Source organism: Engraulis encrasicolus, chromosome 4 (genome assembly GCF_034702125.1).
Source record: "Engraulis encrasicolus isolate BLACKSEA-1 chromosome 4, IST_EnEncr_1.0, whole genome shotgun sequence".
NCBI classification, from domain to species: domain Eukaryota; kingdom Metazoa; phylum Chordata; class Actinopteri; order Clupeiformes; family Engraulidae; genus Engraulis; species Engraulis encrasicolus.
The window spans coordinates 36,248,705-36,267,352 of NC_085860.1; the positions used below are offsets into that span (position 1 = coordinate 36,248,705).

General features: G+C 40.4%; 1 protein-coding gene across 1 annotated transcript; it reads right to left on the bottom strand.

The window, feature by feature from the left end:
- Window positions 1-27: 27 nt before the first annotated feature.
- On the bottom strand, window positions 28-17,630 carry LOC134448074 (sericin 1-like). Its single transcript, XM_063197834.1, has 10 exons — window positions 17,338-17,630; window positions 2,871-2,892; window positions 2,666-2,707; window positions 1,943-2,062; window positions 1,546-1,614; window positions 1,284-1,334; window positions 1,083-1,160; window positions 546-599; window positions 137-214; window positions 28-35 (listed from the first exon to the last, which is right to left on the bottom strand). The coding sequence occupies exons 1-10, from the start codon at window positions 17,404-17,406 to the stop codon at window positions 28-30; spliced, it is 591 nt and encodes a 196-aa protein (XP_063053904.1). The 5' UTR covers window positions 17,407-17,630.
- Between the last annotated feature and the right edge of the window lie 1,018 nt (window positions 17,631-18,648).

The window sequence follows — 18,648 nt, forward strand, 5'->3', positions numbered from 1 at the left end:
GACTGATTTAGCTCTGAAGGGGTAAAATCAAACATCTAATTTTTTGAAAGCATTATATTTTTTCCCCACATGCCAACAGATGCTCCCACAGATAGTATACTAAATGTAACCAACATAATGACAAGTATGATCGTACATGTAGAGGAGTCTGCCTGGGACGCTGAATCAGCGGTCACTGCTGTATTTGATGCAGTTAGTTCTGGACTGGCATCACCTAAATGAAGAATTACAAGCATGACTATGAATACTAGAAAACTCATTGACACATACAGTAGTACAGCTGCTATGTTTGCTACAAATAAATACGTTTTGTTTAGCTGACTGGGGAAAATATGACAGTTGACAACTTAAGAAATGAGTAGTTTAAATAGCTTAAATTGTCTAATAATTTCATCATGAAGTCCTGTATTGTGTGCTTTCATTCATAAAATCAGTTGAAGGCAGAGGAAAAAATAGTCCTCTATACTGTGTTATATTTAAGATATTTAACTCCTGATAACACTTAAGAGGCCATCAACTGACAAGTGAACAAAACGAGATCTAACCGGAAGTGGGGTTGTCCAGTGATGTTGAACTGGCCATCCTGCCCCCTTTTGCTGCTGGAATGAAACAGATACATACATTAAAACAAAATACAGGCCTAAATAAACATTATTTAATGATAGTACAATGAGAAATAAAAGAAATGTGGTAAAAATGGAAAGAGTCAGACGTAACTCTGAAGGGGTGAAATTAAACATCTTCTAAACATCCATTTTGAAAGCATTACAGTTTTCCCCACATGCCAACAGATGCTCCCACAGACAGTGTACTAAATGTAACCATGGTGATGAAAAGCATGATCGAGGGGGCGCTGTGGCCCAGCACGCTAAGCCCCCCACGTTTGGGCTTACATTGGCCATGGGGACCCCCCGGTTCGAGTCTGGCCGGGGTCATTTCCCGACCCTTCCCCATCTCTCTCTCAGTCATTTCCTGTCCACTCTCACACTGTCTTACAATAATAATGCCCAAAAAGCCCCGAAAATACTTTTAAAAGAAAAGAAAAGAAAAGAAAAGAAAAGAAAAGAAAAGTATGATCGTACATGTAAAAGAGTCTGCCTGGGACGCTGAAGCAGGGGTCACTACTGTATTTGATGTATTTAGTTCTGAACTGGCGTCACCTACAGGAAGACAGTTGAAGGCAGAGGAACAATTAGCTCTCTATACTGTGTTATATTTAAGATATTTTACTCCTGATATCACGTAAGAGGTCATCAACTCAAGTGAACAAAACGAGATCTAACCAGAGGTGGGGTTGTCCTGTGATGTTGAACGGGTCGTCCTGCTGCCTTGTGCTACTGGGAAGAAACAGACACATACATTATTAAAACAAAATATACTATAACTAAACATTCTAGATGATCTTGTACTAAACATTATAGATGGATTCTGAACTGGTGGAGTGAAGCTCCTTGAAAATATTTCAAGTTTTCTCCCACATGTCAAAAGATACTCCCACTGATAGTATACTAAATGTAACCAACATAATGACAAGTATGATCGTACATGTAGAGGAGTCTGCCTGGGACGCTGAATCAGCGGTCACTGCTGTGTTCGAGTTTGTACTAGGGCCACCTAAAGAAAGATTATAATTACAATCATGAAAAGTCATTCAGACAGTTGTTTTAGTCCAGTGGCTCCAATATAGATATAATGTGAAATTAAATATATATGGTGGGTATGTTGGACAGAGTCTCATTGGACTGTGAGCTGGTTAACTTCTTGAAAATGTGTTTAAAATAAAAATAAGTTAAAATATATAAAATTACGTTTGGTCAGCTGTCCCGTCATATACAGATCACATTCACTCTTTAACACAGCCAAGCACACAATACAGTACAACAACAGTGTGCCAACCACACAATACAATGCATGCATCCATCCACTCAGTAGCTCATAGCACCTTCAGTTCCAGACGCCAAATCAGTGCTGACAGCTCCCAGTGTATCTGTAGTAGAGGCTTCCTGGGTGTTGGAGACTGTAGTCACTATGTTCAGCGTGGTTGATACCGGATTACCGTCGCCTATGGGAAGGGTGCAGAATGATTACAATTATCAGAACCAAAATACTCGCATCATGCACGTTTCATAAATGTTTGGTTCATTCCAATGATTTCTACATGTTTATTACTATGTAAATACATCCCTTAGCCAGCTGTGGATGTAGCTGATGCCTGTTGACAGTATGACCAATATCAATAGTTATATACATATTTACCTGTGCAGGAAATGGTCAAAAAAGGTAATGCAGCTATGCAGCTCATTGAAACTGGGTTGCCTATTGCCAAATTTGATCTTTTCATGAACGTTTATTAAGTAATAAACTTAATTTTTCTAGTATGGCCCAAGTACAGTCATTTTTGCAATCCAAAATGGCGGACCATGGAGAAGATTCCCCTTTTCATGTATGAAAAGTGCAATTTTTCCAGTCATAATGAATACTTAGAATTTGATGGTGGTGGTCATGAAAAAGGTAACATTGGTGAATTGGGTAACATGGATTCTGGAAATAAACAACTACAAATCCTACACAGTGTACCTTTAAATCGTTTAATTTCATACAGACTGTTTAAAATCATAACTCAAGAAAGACTGACAATTGACTCATCAACAAAACAAGATCTAACCTGAAGAGGAAGGTGTCTGGAGTGCAGTTGTGGTTGCTGCTACTGTTATAAATAAAACAGATGCATAGGCCTACTTTTATAATTTCACTGAGCAGGGAAGTAGTCACAATCAGTCAACAACATACTTTATTCTGTTTCTGAGCATTGCATAGTGATAAATTCAGGTAAATTCAGTGATTTCTTTGGATGCAAGGCACATGCTTACCATTTGTCTGGGCTATTGCAGTCTGTGGAAAGGAAATACACAACAAGAGTAAAACACTGACAGAAGCAGTCTACTACAATCCCTGTAGAGGGCAGTACAACTCAACCAAAACTCTTATCGCCATGCTCCGTAGTCGCACTGTATCAGCCTGGTCTTCCCATACCCTACTAATTGTCTGATTGTTCCTCTTTTACAGATTTTTTTTAGAATGTTTACTTACACACAATTTCTGATACTTGATACACAGTTCTAAAAACAGCTCACCTTGTGAACCACAATAACAATTCCTGCTTTACAGTCAAATTTCAGTTCTAAAACACACCTTTTCCCAAAACACTGCACAATATTCTCTGGATTTGGCCAAATTTCCATGAAGAAAAGTCCTAGTTTTCTCATGGAAGACACTGTTCAAAATACTGAAATCAATTGCTACATGCTCGCTTCCACATCACATGGGCACACTCACCTGTTAACAATTAGCAATCATCAATCCATAAGAACACACATTAGACCTATATGTGATATTAATAAACACATACATTTGTTGTCATACATCTGTGTGTCCTGAATGTTGCCATTTTAGAAGAGAGTGCGTCATTTTGAGGCAAGACATTTTGCTGGAGAGGTGAGTGATTTTGTCCGTTGTGTTTGAGGTTTTGGATTTGTGTGATAAGTTTTGAGAATTTTAGACATAATTCCAGAAAATGTGTGTAACCAATTGAGAGTAACTGTAAACAGCTTGCACATAGCTCAGAAGAACTAAAACCTGATCAGGCGAACAGGTTCGAGGAGGAATAAAAAGGCAGTTTCAGAGGAACTACATTATATCAGTACAACTCCATCAGACAATGAGACGATGAAACCAGCTCCAGTTATTCTTTCTGAGCAAAGCACCTGATGTAATAGGATATTTTCTTTGCATGCCATCCTGACACATAGAGACCATATTATATGGGCAGGGAAATCAGTTGTTCCTCTTTTTCTAGCAAGTTTTCAACATTTCAGAAAGAAGTACAGTAAATAGGTGTGTGTGTGTGTGTGTGTGTGTGTGTGTGTGTGTGTGTGTGTGTGTGTGTGTGTGTGTGTGTGTGTGTGTGTGTGTGTGTGTGTGTGTGTGTGTGTGTGTGTTTGTGTGTGTGTGTGTGTGTGTGTGTGAGAGAGAGAGAGAGAGAGAGAGAGAGAGAGAGAGAGAGAGAGAGAGAGACAGAGACAGAGACAGAAAAAGAGAAACAAATATAGCTTTAATCGTACGTTTTTTTCTGTCACACTCCATGAATTTGTGTCTTTTATTGATTATTCACAAACACATGCCCCTGCCACTAACTAACACGACTGCATTACCTTATGTTTACAAAACTGACAATTATTAAGCGAACATTTTTGCTTCCACCTCTGGTTGTGCAATAGCCATCGATACACAGCCCACATTCCCACACACCAATTCCCTGAGACCTGTCAACGATTAGGTAACACTTTATTTTAATGTTCACATGTCGGCTACTAATGCATGCCCAACTGTCTGTACAAGTGACTTATCAAACATTTGTTAGGCCTTTCTTTCATGATTTATTTTCTTGTCCGTTACCAGTACGTGTTTTAATTATTGGTATAATCGTCATAAGGACTTAGTAGACCCTTAACACATGTACTGTATTATAAGTCACTTAAACTGTCCAGGGGTGAGTTTCTCAAAAGAGAAGTGGTTATCCTCTTCAAAGTTCAAAGTTCAAAGTACTTTATTTGCCATTTGTGCATAAACCAGTAGTCCAAGCACATAGGAACTCTTGTGCAGGCCCTCTGAGTCAAAAAATAGAATTAAATAGAAAAATAGGAAGACAAAAAACATTAAAAAGTGATCAAAAGAATAATAAAAAAAGGTGGATCAAATGTTCTTTTTTGCCATCAGTCTCACTGTTGCTGGGAAGAAACTGTTGAAAAACCTTGCTTTTCTGGTAGGAATGCTGTCCGCTCTACTGTGTCTCAGTTTGTATGTGCAGTTCTTGTGTTTGAGCAGAGAGTTAGCTGGATGGAGTGGGTCTTTAATGATTCTCTCTGCTCTCCTATGGCTGCGCTGTACATATATTGAGTCCATGGAGGGAAGTGCTGTGCCTATAATCCTCTCTGTAGTCTTGATTATTCGTTGCAAAGACTTCCTTTTAGCTTGAGTGATGTTGCCATACCAGACAGTGATGCCTGTTGTGAGGATGCTCTCTACAAGTCCTCTGTAGGCCTGGGTAAGAGGGCGGTAATTCAGTCCAGCCTTCCTAAGCATCCTAATAAAGTACAGCCTTTGCTGGGCTTTTTTCACGATGGATGTGGTGTTCAGACTCCAGCTCAGGTTTGATGTTACTTGCATGCCTAGGAATTTATGACTTTCAGCCCTCACCACCTCTGTCCCTTTAATGTGCAGAGGCTGTAGGGGAGGAGGATGTTTTCTAAAGTCCACTATAATTTCCCTCGTCTTGTCTGTGTTGAGGATGAGGCCTTTTAGCAACTTTGGTAGTTGCCGATGGGAAAATGCATTGAAAACAACAAAGTAGCTAATGTAGTAAGCAACTTTGGTTTTGAGAAATTCACCCCAGAAGTGTTACCAACTATTTAATCTACTGGCACATCCTGGATTCATGTACTGTGGTACACATTTCAGACAAGAACTTCTTGATTTGTACAAAGGCTAATTTCAGATTAGGAAAAAAACAATAAATCTGCTCTACCGTGGTTTAATGGTAGGGCACTAGTCTACTACATGGCTGACCCGGGTTCGATTCCGTCCTGGGTCCTTTGTCGACCCTTCCCCGTCTCTCTCCCAAAACGTTTCTTCTCTCTCTCTCTCTCTCTCTCTCTCTCTCTCTCTCTCTCTCTCTCTCTCTATACAGAAGCATCTCTTCCACTCAGTTCCAAACCCAACCAAGCAGCTCACTGCTGACAGAGATTGGCAATGGATAGACACAGAGTTTCTGTGGCAATGCTCGAGAATATTGGGCAAAAGCACATGGGATGAGTTTTGAGCAGACCACTAAGGAACCAACTTACACAGTAATAGCAATGAGTGAGGTTTTGACATGCTGAGATAGGAAAAGCATCTTTTCAAACCTGAACACCCTGAGTTACACTTCATTTCTGTAGTAAATGTGAGAACGGCTCATGCAAGCGGAACAGTGTGTTATTGCCTTCCTTTACATGTGCAGAGGCAAATATAAGCAAATATTCAGTCACAGGCCACTGCACACTAGTAACTTAGGTCCATACAGACAGATGGATCATGTCTCACAGCACAAGCAAAATGGGACAAAACTTGAAATGGAGCAAAACTTTTCTAAAAAAAAGTAATAGGCTACCTGTAAATAATATTTTTATGAACAAAATAATGGGTCTAAATTACTTGCCTGAAATCCACTGCTAAGTTTAAAATAAGCATGTTGGACATAATATTGCAAAGGAATATTTTGACATTATACATGGCCTTATCTATAGCCCTTATCCATAGGCCTTATCATTAGAAAATTGTACATGCTTGCAAACATATACCAAGTGTTAAAATATCCACACAAGGCCACCAGGTTACAATTAATAATGGCTTTATTACAATACAATCAGATAAGTTGTGCATTACTATCAGTATTTAACTCAATGTTTAGTTTCACACAAACTTCTGTGTCTGTAGGATTTGGGTGACACTGGACTGACCAAGTATGGCCTTGTTGCTATGGACAACTTAATGCGTTCAGATAAACAATGTTGGCTAGTTGACCTCCAGGGTTGTACTTCAGTATGTATCTATCCAGCAATGAGGAGGGACAGAGATGCTTTCAGCTTGTCCCCTGGGGAATGCTGCCTCGTAGCCCCATCCTGTGTGTGCATGTTCTCAGAAAACATTGAAAATGGGCTAGTCCCAAAACGTCTGCAGATTTTCTGCAACTTTGTCAGCTTTAATATGCATTATTTTGCACCAGCCATACGCACCTCATTTCTTTTCCCCTTTTCTGTAGTTCTAGACTTTTTGAATTGACACACCAAGTGAAGCACAGACAAGAAAAGGACGCCATTGTTTTTTTTTTTTCAATTACATGTTCTGAGGGGAATAGCTTTGGTATTCCATTAACCCCTTCTTCCGTTTTCCATCCACTCTACTTTGTATGGCCCGTGGTAACACAACCTCCAAAAAAGCTGAACTGACAACATATCACTTCTGCCTGCTGGTCTTTTTCAGTGCTCTGCAGCAGTCTGCCTGGCACCTAATGTTCTTTGCTACCGCATCAGTGTGACCTCTTCTTGAGAAACGGCATTTAAAAGTCCGGCAGCAACCACTGAGGGTAACCCCTTAAAACGGCAAAGCATGCAGGAACCGTTGCAGAAGTTGACAATTTTGCTAACTCCTCACGAACTGTTTGGTTAAGGTCTATTTCAGCTCTCGGGTAACCAATGTTTCCTACGTTATTTCAACTGCGTTCATGTTCTCCCACAGCATTACCTTTCCAAAGTTAATGTCCATTTAGGGAAGTAAGAGGCGGTGAAAGAGCTATGGAAACATAGCAACAATGGGTCGTCTCTATGGGCACCTCAGACTTTAATGACATTGATGGCAAAATGGCACTGTAACCCAACAGATGAGGTCCTTCACAGTGCTGTGTGTTCGATCATCCTCCATTCTCATCATACCGCACCCATTTACTGCTAACTTCACTTCATGAGAACTGCTTCCAACAGCTCTTCTCCTCACTTCTTCACACATACACCCAGTGTGTTATACCGGCTCTGCCCAGAATGTCCACACCTCTACTCACAAGGCCTGCATGTACGTACATGAGGCAGACCCTGTGTTATTTGAGAAAGTTTTCAATATGATTTGATTAAATCGTCGACTGGCAACATTGTGAAAGACACTTTATCCCGGGTTGTTAGGCCTAACAAGTTTGAAGTGTCTCAAGTATGTGTGGCTCAAATGAGACACCCATAGCTTTTTCACCAGCTTCCAGATAACATAAAAAAGCACCCACTATTGATAGCTTAACATCTAGACTCAAGACAAAGCTGTTCTCAGATGCTTTCCCCTGGCTTAAATTATATATCATTCTTATTTTTTGTGTTTATTTTATTTTTTTTAACATATGTTTAATAAATGTTCTTTGACTCTAATTTCTTTCTTTCTTTCTTTCTTTCTTCCTTGTTTCCTTTCTTTTTGCATTTGTTTATTTTTGTGAAGCACACTGAGTTGCACCTGTGTATGAAATGTGCTATACAAATAAACTTGCCTTGCCTTTCACTGATGGGCAACCACTTTGTGCAGAGCCCATCTTAAACTTACTGTCTTCACAATGTAATGACTGAGACTCAATCTGTTACCTCTTACTCTTGTGATTAATGTTATAGCTGCTATCAGAGCATTTTTACCATTCACATACAGGACAGCATCATCTGCCAGCAATGATGTACAGACTAGAGCAGTGATGAGCAATGATGCAGTGGCGGGAGGTGGTAGAGGAGCCTCAGGTGGTAGAGGAGCCAGAAGGTTGCAGGTTCGAGCCCCGCTCTGCCTGACCCCACTAATGTGTCCTTGAGCAAGATTAACCCCAAATTGCTCCAGCTGGCAGGGTGGTACCTTAAGTGCCACAGGGTGGCAATGGGTGATTATGAGGCATACAATGTAGTTTGAGTGCTCAAAGGAGTGGAAAGGCACTATATAAGTGCAGTCCATTCATTCATGAACAGGGCAGTCTGCTCACATTCATTGCCAGGGGACTGGTGTGGGGGACATTCACTGGGTGCAACTACTTTTAGGCGTAAGTCATTGCAATACTGTAACAGGCATTAATACCAGAAGAGAATCATCTGTTCACCAGGTCATAAAGACTTACATAACACAAATCATTTTTTCTTTCATATCCTACTTATTTACAATATAGAGCTACACACTGCCGCAAAATTAGTCTGTTTCATGGTGTAACTGGCCATGTATGTCCAAGACCAATTTCCTTCGGGACCAATAAAAAGAATCTTGAATCTTGAATTGGTGGAATTCTGTCATAGACACTGAAAAGACTTAACTACCACAGTACTACACGACGACAGAAAGTGTCTTCAGTAATACATTATGAGTTGGTTATTGCCGTAACCGCAGGGGCGTCCTTCTTGATGCCCCCCAAGGGCTCCGTAACGCCCCCTGTGGAGCTTTGAGGCCCCTCTGAGAAATACTATGCTGGGTTGCCCCAATAATAGACCTGATATTCCCTGTGCCATTAATACAGTGGTTCTGCAGATACAACAATGGGGAAAAGTGTATTAATACTACAGGAAAGTATTTGTCAGACTTGGTGTACAGTATAGCCTAATTTACAACCCTAATGTGTGTGTCACACACATACCAAACACCAAACACCACACACACTCCAAACCACAACACCACAAGCACTCATTCAGCTACATACATACCATTTACTAGAAAATGAGGAAAAAAAACGTTATGACTGTATTAACAAATAAGCCTATTTGTTAAGTACAAACTGTCAGTCGTGAAATATTACAGTGAGTGTGTCATTCTGTGGTAGAGAGAGCACAGTGAGCACTGTGCTGACAGTGTACTTCCTGGAAGAAAAGGCTGGTGGGATGTGGGCACACAACAGGAGAGTCAAAGCTTCTGGGGAAACAGTAAAACTACCTTTCACATACGGTAACTGCGTCACACAACGGGGCGAGTGATGATAATTGAACTTAAATTCAAATGCTGTTGGACAGAACAGACTGCTGACTGCAGACTTGCAAATATTCTGAGCATACACATTTCATGCGCATGAGACACATTTCCTATTCACAACTTTTTTTCGACTTGCACTTGCATACATCCCCTAAGCCTTTTTGTCATACGATGAGTACTCCTTGTGTACCCAATGTGACTTTGCTTCATATAGCCATGCAGTGTGCTTACATATCCCTAGTTGCGGCCCACATGTATCCGTGGTTGAGAATCACAGAACTATACGGCCAAGGATTTGTTTTTTATGGATGAATTACGTATGTTGACATTTCACTGGGTGTTTTGCATTCCCACAATATGACGGGTGTTAGCACTAACTCGCTAACTAATTTTATAGTTTCATTACAAGGAAACAGTCAGATGGGGTTTTACAAGTGGATGGATTATTTACCAGTGCCATTTCCCAGTAAGAGGATATACTAGATGTGCGCGTTTTCCAGCATGATACTTCATCAAGGAGGAATCAAATATTTTGTTACATTACTATTTGAAGTCCTATAGCTGTTGTATTTGTGTTCTGTAAAAGCAACAACAACAAAAAATGAATGAGGGGAGGGTGTGTGTGTCATTTCATTAAGCTTATGTTTAGCAAGCAAACCTTGCCTAAAACTGCAGACTACGCCTTTGACACTAGAACTTCTAGACCTTCAAAAACGTCTGTGACAGCAACATTTGCAAAAACATGTTGCCACCCTTCACAGCCTCATAGTGATAATGACGCCAGGAACCCACATTTTCCACTGCGTTTTACACAAACCTCTCAGAAACACCATTAGACATGTGACCTAATGGACAACAAGGGTGACTTTAGACCTCACTCTTCCAGTCGAAGCTGCAACCTTTTTTGAACAAAGAAATGCTATAATGCCCTTAATGCTTTAATGCCATCGTCACCACACTGGCTCTTTTTTCACAAGCTAAGCAGCCGACAGGTAGCCTGGCGTTGTTGCACATCCGAATAAATATTCAAATGATTACGGCCATGCCACTCTCTATTCATAGTCCCCAAGGGGCTAAATATAGGCCTGCCTAAGTATTTCTCTCTCTTGATTTACATGTATGTGTTTCGTTTTATAAAATATAAAGCAAAAACGATATTTTTAAAAATGCAGTGAATTCCAGTGGAACAGCCAGGAGCATGAGCGCAGGAGTTCCCAATGGGATTCTACCCCCTGAAAACTGGCACTAGTTTCTGTTACTACACATTATCAGAATAAGTAAATGACAAGTCAATGACAATTCAAAAGATGTTGTCCAGCAGTTGTCAAAGTTTATGTGGACAACACCTCGAGTACAAAGTATGAGCTACAACTACACACACACAAACACGCACACACGTGTGCGCGCGCACACACACACACACACACACACACACACACACACACACACACACACACACACGTACACACACACACACACACACACACACACACACACACACACACACACACACACACACACACACACACACACACACACAAAATTGTGGTATGTACTATGTACTGTACATAGCATGTGCTGTACATCCTAGTGATGATTCTGTACTAATGTGCAGCACCTTAGTTCCCACCAGGAAAGACAGTGAGGGAATGAGGAAGTTGAAAAAAGCTTCTGGGCCTGAAATGCAGACTCTCGGTAGTTTCCACAGTGTTATATCAGCTAATCAGTTACTATTGACCCGTAAATCACTACCAGGATCAAAGACTAACACATCTTGGATATTTTTTGGTCTTTTTTAGACCTTACTATGGACAGGACAGTATGAAAGGTAGACAGGAAGTGAATGAGAAGAGAGACAGGGAGGGAATCAAACCCAGGTCAGACACATGGCAGGCGAGTGCCCTACCGGATGGCCTCGGAAGAGTCAAAGACTAACAAATCTTAACCCAGTAAGATGTTCAGAAAAAAAATGTAGGCCTAAAAGCCTATCAGGGTAATTCGTTCAACAACCCTTTCTGAGCCCACCTCCGTGTTTCATTGTAGAGAACAATGTAAGGCTTCCTTACTGTATGTTTCAAGGCCTACGCCTCTTCCTCTCGGGAACACAGTGTGCATTGCTATTCTGGATGAAACACAATTCTACGTCTCGCCTGAACCAAACCCTTCCTCACGTATGACAACCTCAAAGATGTTCAATCAGAGTGCAAAGCAATACTATCAGCCTTCATCATTATCCGGGAGGGAAATATACTATTTCACCCATCAGTACTGTCCCTATATGTACAACCACACACAGGAGCAGTGAGTAAACCCCCCACGGCACCTTCTGAGGCACCTTCTCCATGACTATGAATGTGGGGGTGAGTAACTTACCACACGAACACCCATCCAGCACACATTTTATTGCAATTGTTGCAATAATCATACTCACAGAATTTTTTAGGAAAAGTTTTTTTTTAAATACAGTAGTACAGTGTACCTCTCTTCTCAAGGTTTATAAATGAGTTGATGTATATTTTAGAATAAGCTTACAATATGAAGATTTTTTTGGGGAAAGTCAAAAGTCTGAATGGGCTTGAAGGGTACCATTGGCACTTTTCAGATTCCTTCAAAGCATTGTCGGTTAGCATGCATGTCAGTTTGCATGCATCTTAATGAGATGTTCCATTTAAGCCCACCTAGTACCCATTAAGCCCGCCTATACAAAAAGCTATTTTCTGGAAATAATCAGTTCAATAATCCCAAACAAACTGTCCCAAAACAGCAAAGTTTTGACGAATCTTCTTCTCGGTTGTCCTGAGACTCTATTCACTTGGACGGGATAACGCAACGATAAAAAAATGTGATTTGTATGCAATAAAAAAACATTTAATTGGACAGGGTTATGAACAACAAAATCCATGTTTCCCCTTTTTTAAACTGAACTCAAAGTTGAAAGTGGGCTTAAAGGGTACATGGGCTTAATGGGTACGCTTAACTTAAACTACACAATAGGCCTAACACATATATTAAAACAGCATTGTAACACATGTATTAAAACCGCAGCCTTCTGACAATGGCCATCATTCCTCTGGCCTTCTGAAAACAATCATCATTCAAGGGTGGTGACAGAATTTCAATGTTACATTACATTACATTACATACACTTAGCTGATGTTTTTTTTAATACACAGTGAATTATAGTTATTATTTTAAAGGGTATTGGTTACAGTCCCTGGAGCAAATTGGAGTTAGTGCCTTGCTCAAGGGCACTTCAGCCATGGAAGGAGGTGTAGGGAGAGGTCAGGTGGGATTCAAATCTACAACCCCAAGATTGAAAGACCAACACCCTAACCACCAGACCATGGCTGCCCCCATCTCCATGAAATACAGAAGGCAGAGGCTGAGAGCCATAATTCAGGTAAGACATGACATACGGGTGGTTGACGTTTAAGGGCGTAACGCAAAAAAAAAAAAAAGTTTTTCAAATTCCTGAAAAAAATGATGGATAAAAATTGGAAAAAAATAGAAAAAAATAAAGCACTTAGTGGTCAGCGGAATTTCACCTTATTTTTGCCATTTTTGGGAAAATGTGTCCTGCATCAACACATAGCATAGGCATGTCACACCACAGGAAAATGGAGTCACACTACAGGGAATTCACTGCATTATGGCCATTTTAATCCTTTTGTATACATGATTGACATCTGAGCTCATGCTAACTTGATAATGATATTGTGTTTAATCTTAATATGTGTTTTCATTAATAAAAAAACTTTTTTTTCCTCCTATAAGCGCAGTCACACCACAGGACACCATAAAATGAACCTAAGCATTTACGTGACAGAAAGATTGCAATATGAAGACATATTAAGAGGTTAAGAGTCACCTTAAACTTCCACAGCACTCTCCAATAACTGAGGTACTGACTGGTTAGGAGCCAGTCTTTAAGACCCTTGTAGTTGGCCTTGCAGCTGCCCATTCACAAACGTTGACATACATGTCACCCCACAGGACGCAATTTGTGTTACGAAATTGAACTTGTAGTTAATATTACTGTCTTGAGTTTTTTCCACATTCACATATCTTAATCTAAAGTTAGGATTTATGCAATCATGCCAAATGCTTCATGCATTATTCAAAATGTTGTTGGTTAATTTATATATATATTATTATATATTGTTTCATTAATGTTACAGTCACACCGCAGGAAATTTGACATATAAACCTTTACATAAATCTTAACAAAAATGTTTCTTCTCATCTAAGACTAATATGAAACATCATGTACCACATCTTCTTTCATTGACATTTGTTTTTTAAAGGAAAATAACAGTTTTGTAGGTTTTTAACCAATGTTACGAAAAAACAAGGCGTCACGTCTCCCACCCATGCTCAAGTACGTAATTTATCTGGTCTGATTGCACCTACTGTACAGTACGTAATACCTAAATGTATTCTTATTTCATTTTATATAGTAATCAGCTAAACGCAATCAGAAGCAGACCTTATACAAGCTTAAAGCCAATTGATTTTGACCCAAACTGTCACAATGGCCTCACAACTTTCACAAAGTCTTGGTTAAAGTTTCCTACAACAAGCTTTTAGCCAATTAAAATGTTCCAGACAAATATGATGTAAACATCCAAAGCTACAAATCACCCATAACAGAAAGTTTTTGAAAGGACGCAAAAAGATCAAAGATCCATACACAGCTTCTAGGTGCGGGTAAACGCAGGAGTATTCAATAATCAAAAAGTTAAAAAGTTTACTGCACACTTGTTGGACTGCATGCTCGTTTATTCAGAGTGTTCACTCTGAATAAAAGAGCATAAAGTCAAATAAGTGTGCCTTGTGTTTTTTTCCTTTTAAAGCTTTTGAAAGGATCTTCAGTTGCAACTGTACTGTACACTGTATTGTAAACTCAAAATCCATGGAAATGTTTCTCCTGGCTCAGCACATTTTCCAGTGCGTACTTGCAGAGCACCAGACAATGTTTAGCGTTTCTAGGAAAGTACTGCTTCCTGGTGCTAATAACAGTGATCATCATAGGTGATTGCTGGTAATTTTCCGGCACACAACTCCCACAGCATTCAAAACCCTACTACTTGCTGGATTGTTTAACTGGGCTGGACACACACTTCCTTATGGAGCCAAACTGACAACCACTTACTATTCGGGAATATAGGTTGCAAGGTCAAAATGAGATTATATTTGATCATTAATCCATATGAAATCTCTATAGAGGTCAGAGAGATATGCCATTGAATTTATTAGGTGTTTTCATATCATACAATCACAACTTTGAACCTGCACTATAGTCTCACGGATTTATGAGATAAAAAAAAAACAGGCGGTGTATATTAAAACTAGATAATCACATGCCTGAGATGGATTAAAATCACATCTGACCAGATGCAACGCAATGACACAAAATCACTAATAAAAATGAATTCACTGTGCGGATTTTGTCTCAACCTGCAGTGCTAGTACATATTTCCCACCAGTGAATCAGCCATTGTGTTCTGCTTCTACACCTAACTTCCTTCTATTCAGCTGACGCACTTGGCCAATTTAAATATGAAAAGTTGATTTTTGTAATCTGAAGCCTCTGTCTCTCAGGTTGGTGGCATCAATGCGTCTAACAGAGACAGTGTCACCTCTACAAAAGCCTAATGGTTTGGCACACTGTCGGCTATTCTAACCCAAAACATGGCACAATAAAACTGACACAGAAAGCCCAGAGGATGTTGAGGCAGTAGACGACTTTAGACTCCTCCACCACGCTCAGCAGACCAAGGGGGTAAGGCAGGAGGGAGAAGAATAACAGGAAAGAGGTGATGTAAACCCCTTTAAAGTGCTACACACACACACACACACACACACACACACACACACACACACACACACACACACACACACACACACACACCAGGGCTTGACATAACTTTTTTGTTCACCGGGGCCTATATGTTGCAGTCAGTAGCCTATTCTTTCTTCACCATAATACATCTACACTCAGAAGATGAAGTGCTGAAGGAAGATCAATGATATGAACATAGTGAAAATATTTTAGATTTTAGAATCTGAGTATGATCTTTCTTGGACTTAAATATACGCAATTGATATAAAGGGGTAAATAATAGGAGAAACTGTGATATGTCATAACAAAATACATTACCTGCCAACATATGAGACTTCAGTTATTACTTGTCACCAGAGGTGCATCTTGCCACCAGGCAAGGCAGGCAGCCGCTTGGGGCCCCCAAGCCCCTAGATAGTGAATAACAGCCACATTTTACCACAGTAGTGGCGATTTTGGTTCAAATGTTCATTCTTTTGTATTTTCGCTTGGGGCCCCACCCGACCCTAGAATCGCCTCTGCTAGTCACAGCCGAGTTTTACCCATTTTTGACTGGTTGGCAGGTGCCAATGTCAAGCCCTGATACACACACACACACACACACACACACACACACACTTCCTGATTTCAGAAAACACAAGCTGCCCACTTATCTGCTGGGAGACGGCATCGGTCCTGTTCATTGGATAGGGGCTTTAGTACCAAGCCCATTTCATGATGGTGCATCTCTCTATTGGCATCCTTCCACTTCCCACTGAGACTGAGGTCTTACATTCAGTGGTAGAGCGCAGGTATACGCAAGTATACCCAGCTCAAAATTTCAAGGATTTCAGAATAGTTTTGGGTAGGGTGCGCCAGTGGTGTAGTCTACGTAGAACGCGGGTATACGGAGTATACCCACTTCTAAAGTTTAGGGATTTCAGTATACCCACTTAAAATTGATTGATCCATTGTTTTGAATAGCAAATATATATACAGTATACCCACTTCAAAAAATGCTCAAATGTACAGTATACCCACTTCAAAAAAGTAGACTACAGCGCTGGGGTGCGCAGACTGCGCACATCCAAAAACACTTGTTGCAGGTGCCAGACAAAAAGGTCAGACAGTTGAAAAAGGTAGGTCTGCACACTGCCGATCAGCTCCAAAAATAAACTTTATTATTTAAAAAGCAACGTTTCGATCACGCTGGATCTTCATCAGGCATAATAATAAAGGGATAAAGGCATAAAATAATAAAGGGATTTCAGAATACCCACCTAAAATTGATTGATCCATTTTTTAGAATATCACAAATATATAGGCCTTCAGTATATTCCCACTTCAAAAAAATGCTCAAATATACAATATACCCACCACAAAAAGGAGACTACACCACTGCTTCCATTTATCTCAAGTTTTTTACATTTTGCAAGATGGGAAATACTGAATATGCTTCTGCTTGTGGTCAATAAACTGCTTAAAACAACATAGTTTATCTAGGGACATGATGCAGCAATGCAGGCCTATTGATAGGCTATATAAGAGGCCTACTCAAAACATACCAGGGGGGAAAAAACAATACAACCAAACAACCCTCCGTAGGCTAGCCTGTCACCTAATAGCCTACCTGTGAGCTGATCATTTGACCCGCTGTAACTTAATCACGACTTGTATCAAAAAAGGTTGCACAAGTTGGAGAGCAGAAGTTTATCAAGTAAGGCCAGTGAGGGATAAGTGAACATTTCAGTGGTATCACTGTCAGAAACTATCGAGCTTTACAAAACCAGAGGGTCGTTTTCATGTCTATTGGTCACAATATTTAGGAACCCGCCAGAGGCAACAGGTGCAAGGACCCACTCAGAAACACAAAGAAAGAATTGGTATGTTGCAGTCCTGTGTGAAATATCGACAGGTCACACTACAGCTTTTCATAAAACGAAATAACGGCTTACCTTGAGGAATACACAGGTGAAGAGCAGCGTCCACAGCGCGGTGCGCGCGAAGGGTCGCCGTAAAATCATGTTTGACAGGTTCTCTAAAATCGCCACGTGCCACTAGTAAACAACTTCACATTTCTGTTTACAAGAATGAACAATGGTCTATTAGGCTACTGTACACAACTTGAAAGCGAACTCTAAGAAACGCAGACGTTTGTGATGATAATCCACTACACGCAGGGAAGTTTTGTATAGGCTACCGTTGGGAGGAGCGGTGCCCTGTCTGTCTGCGGATGAGCGTCACGTTCAGAAAGACCTCTCATTAAACGCCAACGTCCTAGAACTACCTCCTTTTGTACGCTTGGCTACTCTACCGTTCAGTGAACTGTCCAATTGCGCGTCAAAAACCTGAAATTAGCAGTATTTTGGTCTGGTATAGCTGTCCGCTAGGCGAAGAGGAAGTTCGAGGATTCTTAATTAAAAAAAAAAAGCCATCCCACATTCTTGCCATACTTCGCAAGAAAGGGACATGGAATGCATCAAGAGTGTCCCTTAACAATACCATGAATGGCTCTCGCAAATATGACCACGAAGAGACCCAGCCTATTTATCACTCCTTTGAGCATGGCCTTGGAAATATAGCCCACAAGTCTCCATCTGGGGGGGGTTAAACAATCGAGCCTTTAGGCACATTTGATCCATTATTTCATTGGGAGAAATAATGGTGGATCAGGATGAATATGAATTGTCTATAGGCGCTGACTACATAGTTTATTTATTTTGTATTATTCATGTATTTTGTTTTTATTATTATTATTATTATTCAGTCATTATATGTTTGGTCTAGGCTACAATTGAAAAGATATGCTACAGTATGGCCTGAGGCATTCTTACAACACAAACCTGAGAAAAAAATGCAACAGTCGCTTCTGCACATCATGGCATTGCAACCACAGGTCCTCAGGTATTCATCTCCACCCATTCCTTGTACCACCCCATACCTAGTAACTTCTATACCCCCCCCCCCCCCCCAACCACACACACACACACACACACACACACACACACACACACACACACACACACACACACACACACACACACACACACACACACACACACACTTCTGTCTGTGGGTGTCTATGTATGTGTATGTCGACTGGCTGCACAGTTTAGGCCATTGACCTGATACTCATTAAAAACAGTGGTGTAATTGTGACAAGTGTGGAGTAACAGAATAGGCAACCTTTTATGTGTGTTTTCTTGTGAACTTGTGAATGTGAACTTGTGAATGTGAACTGCATAAATGCTCACATGGCTACACTG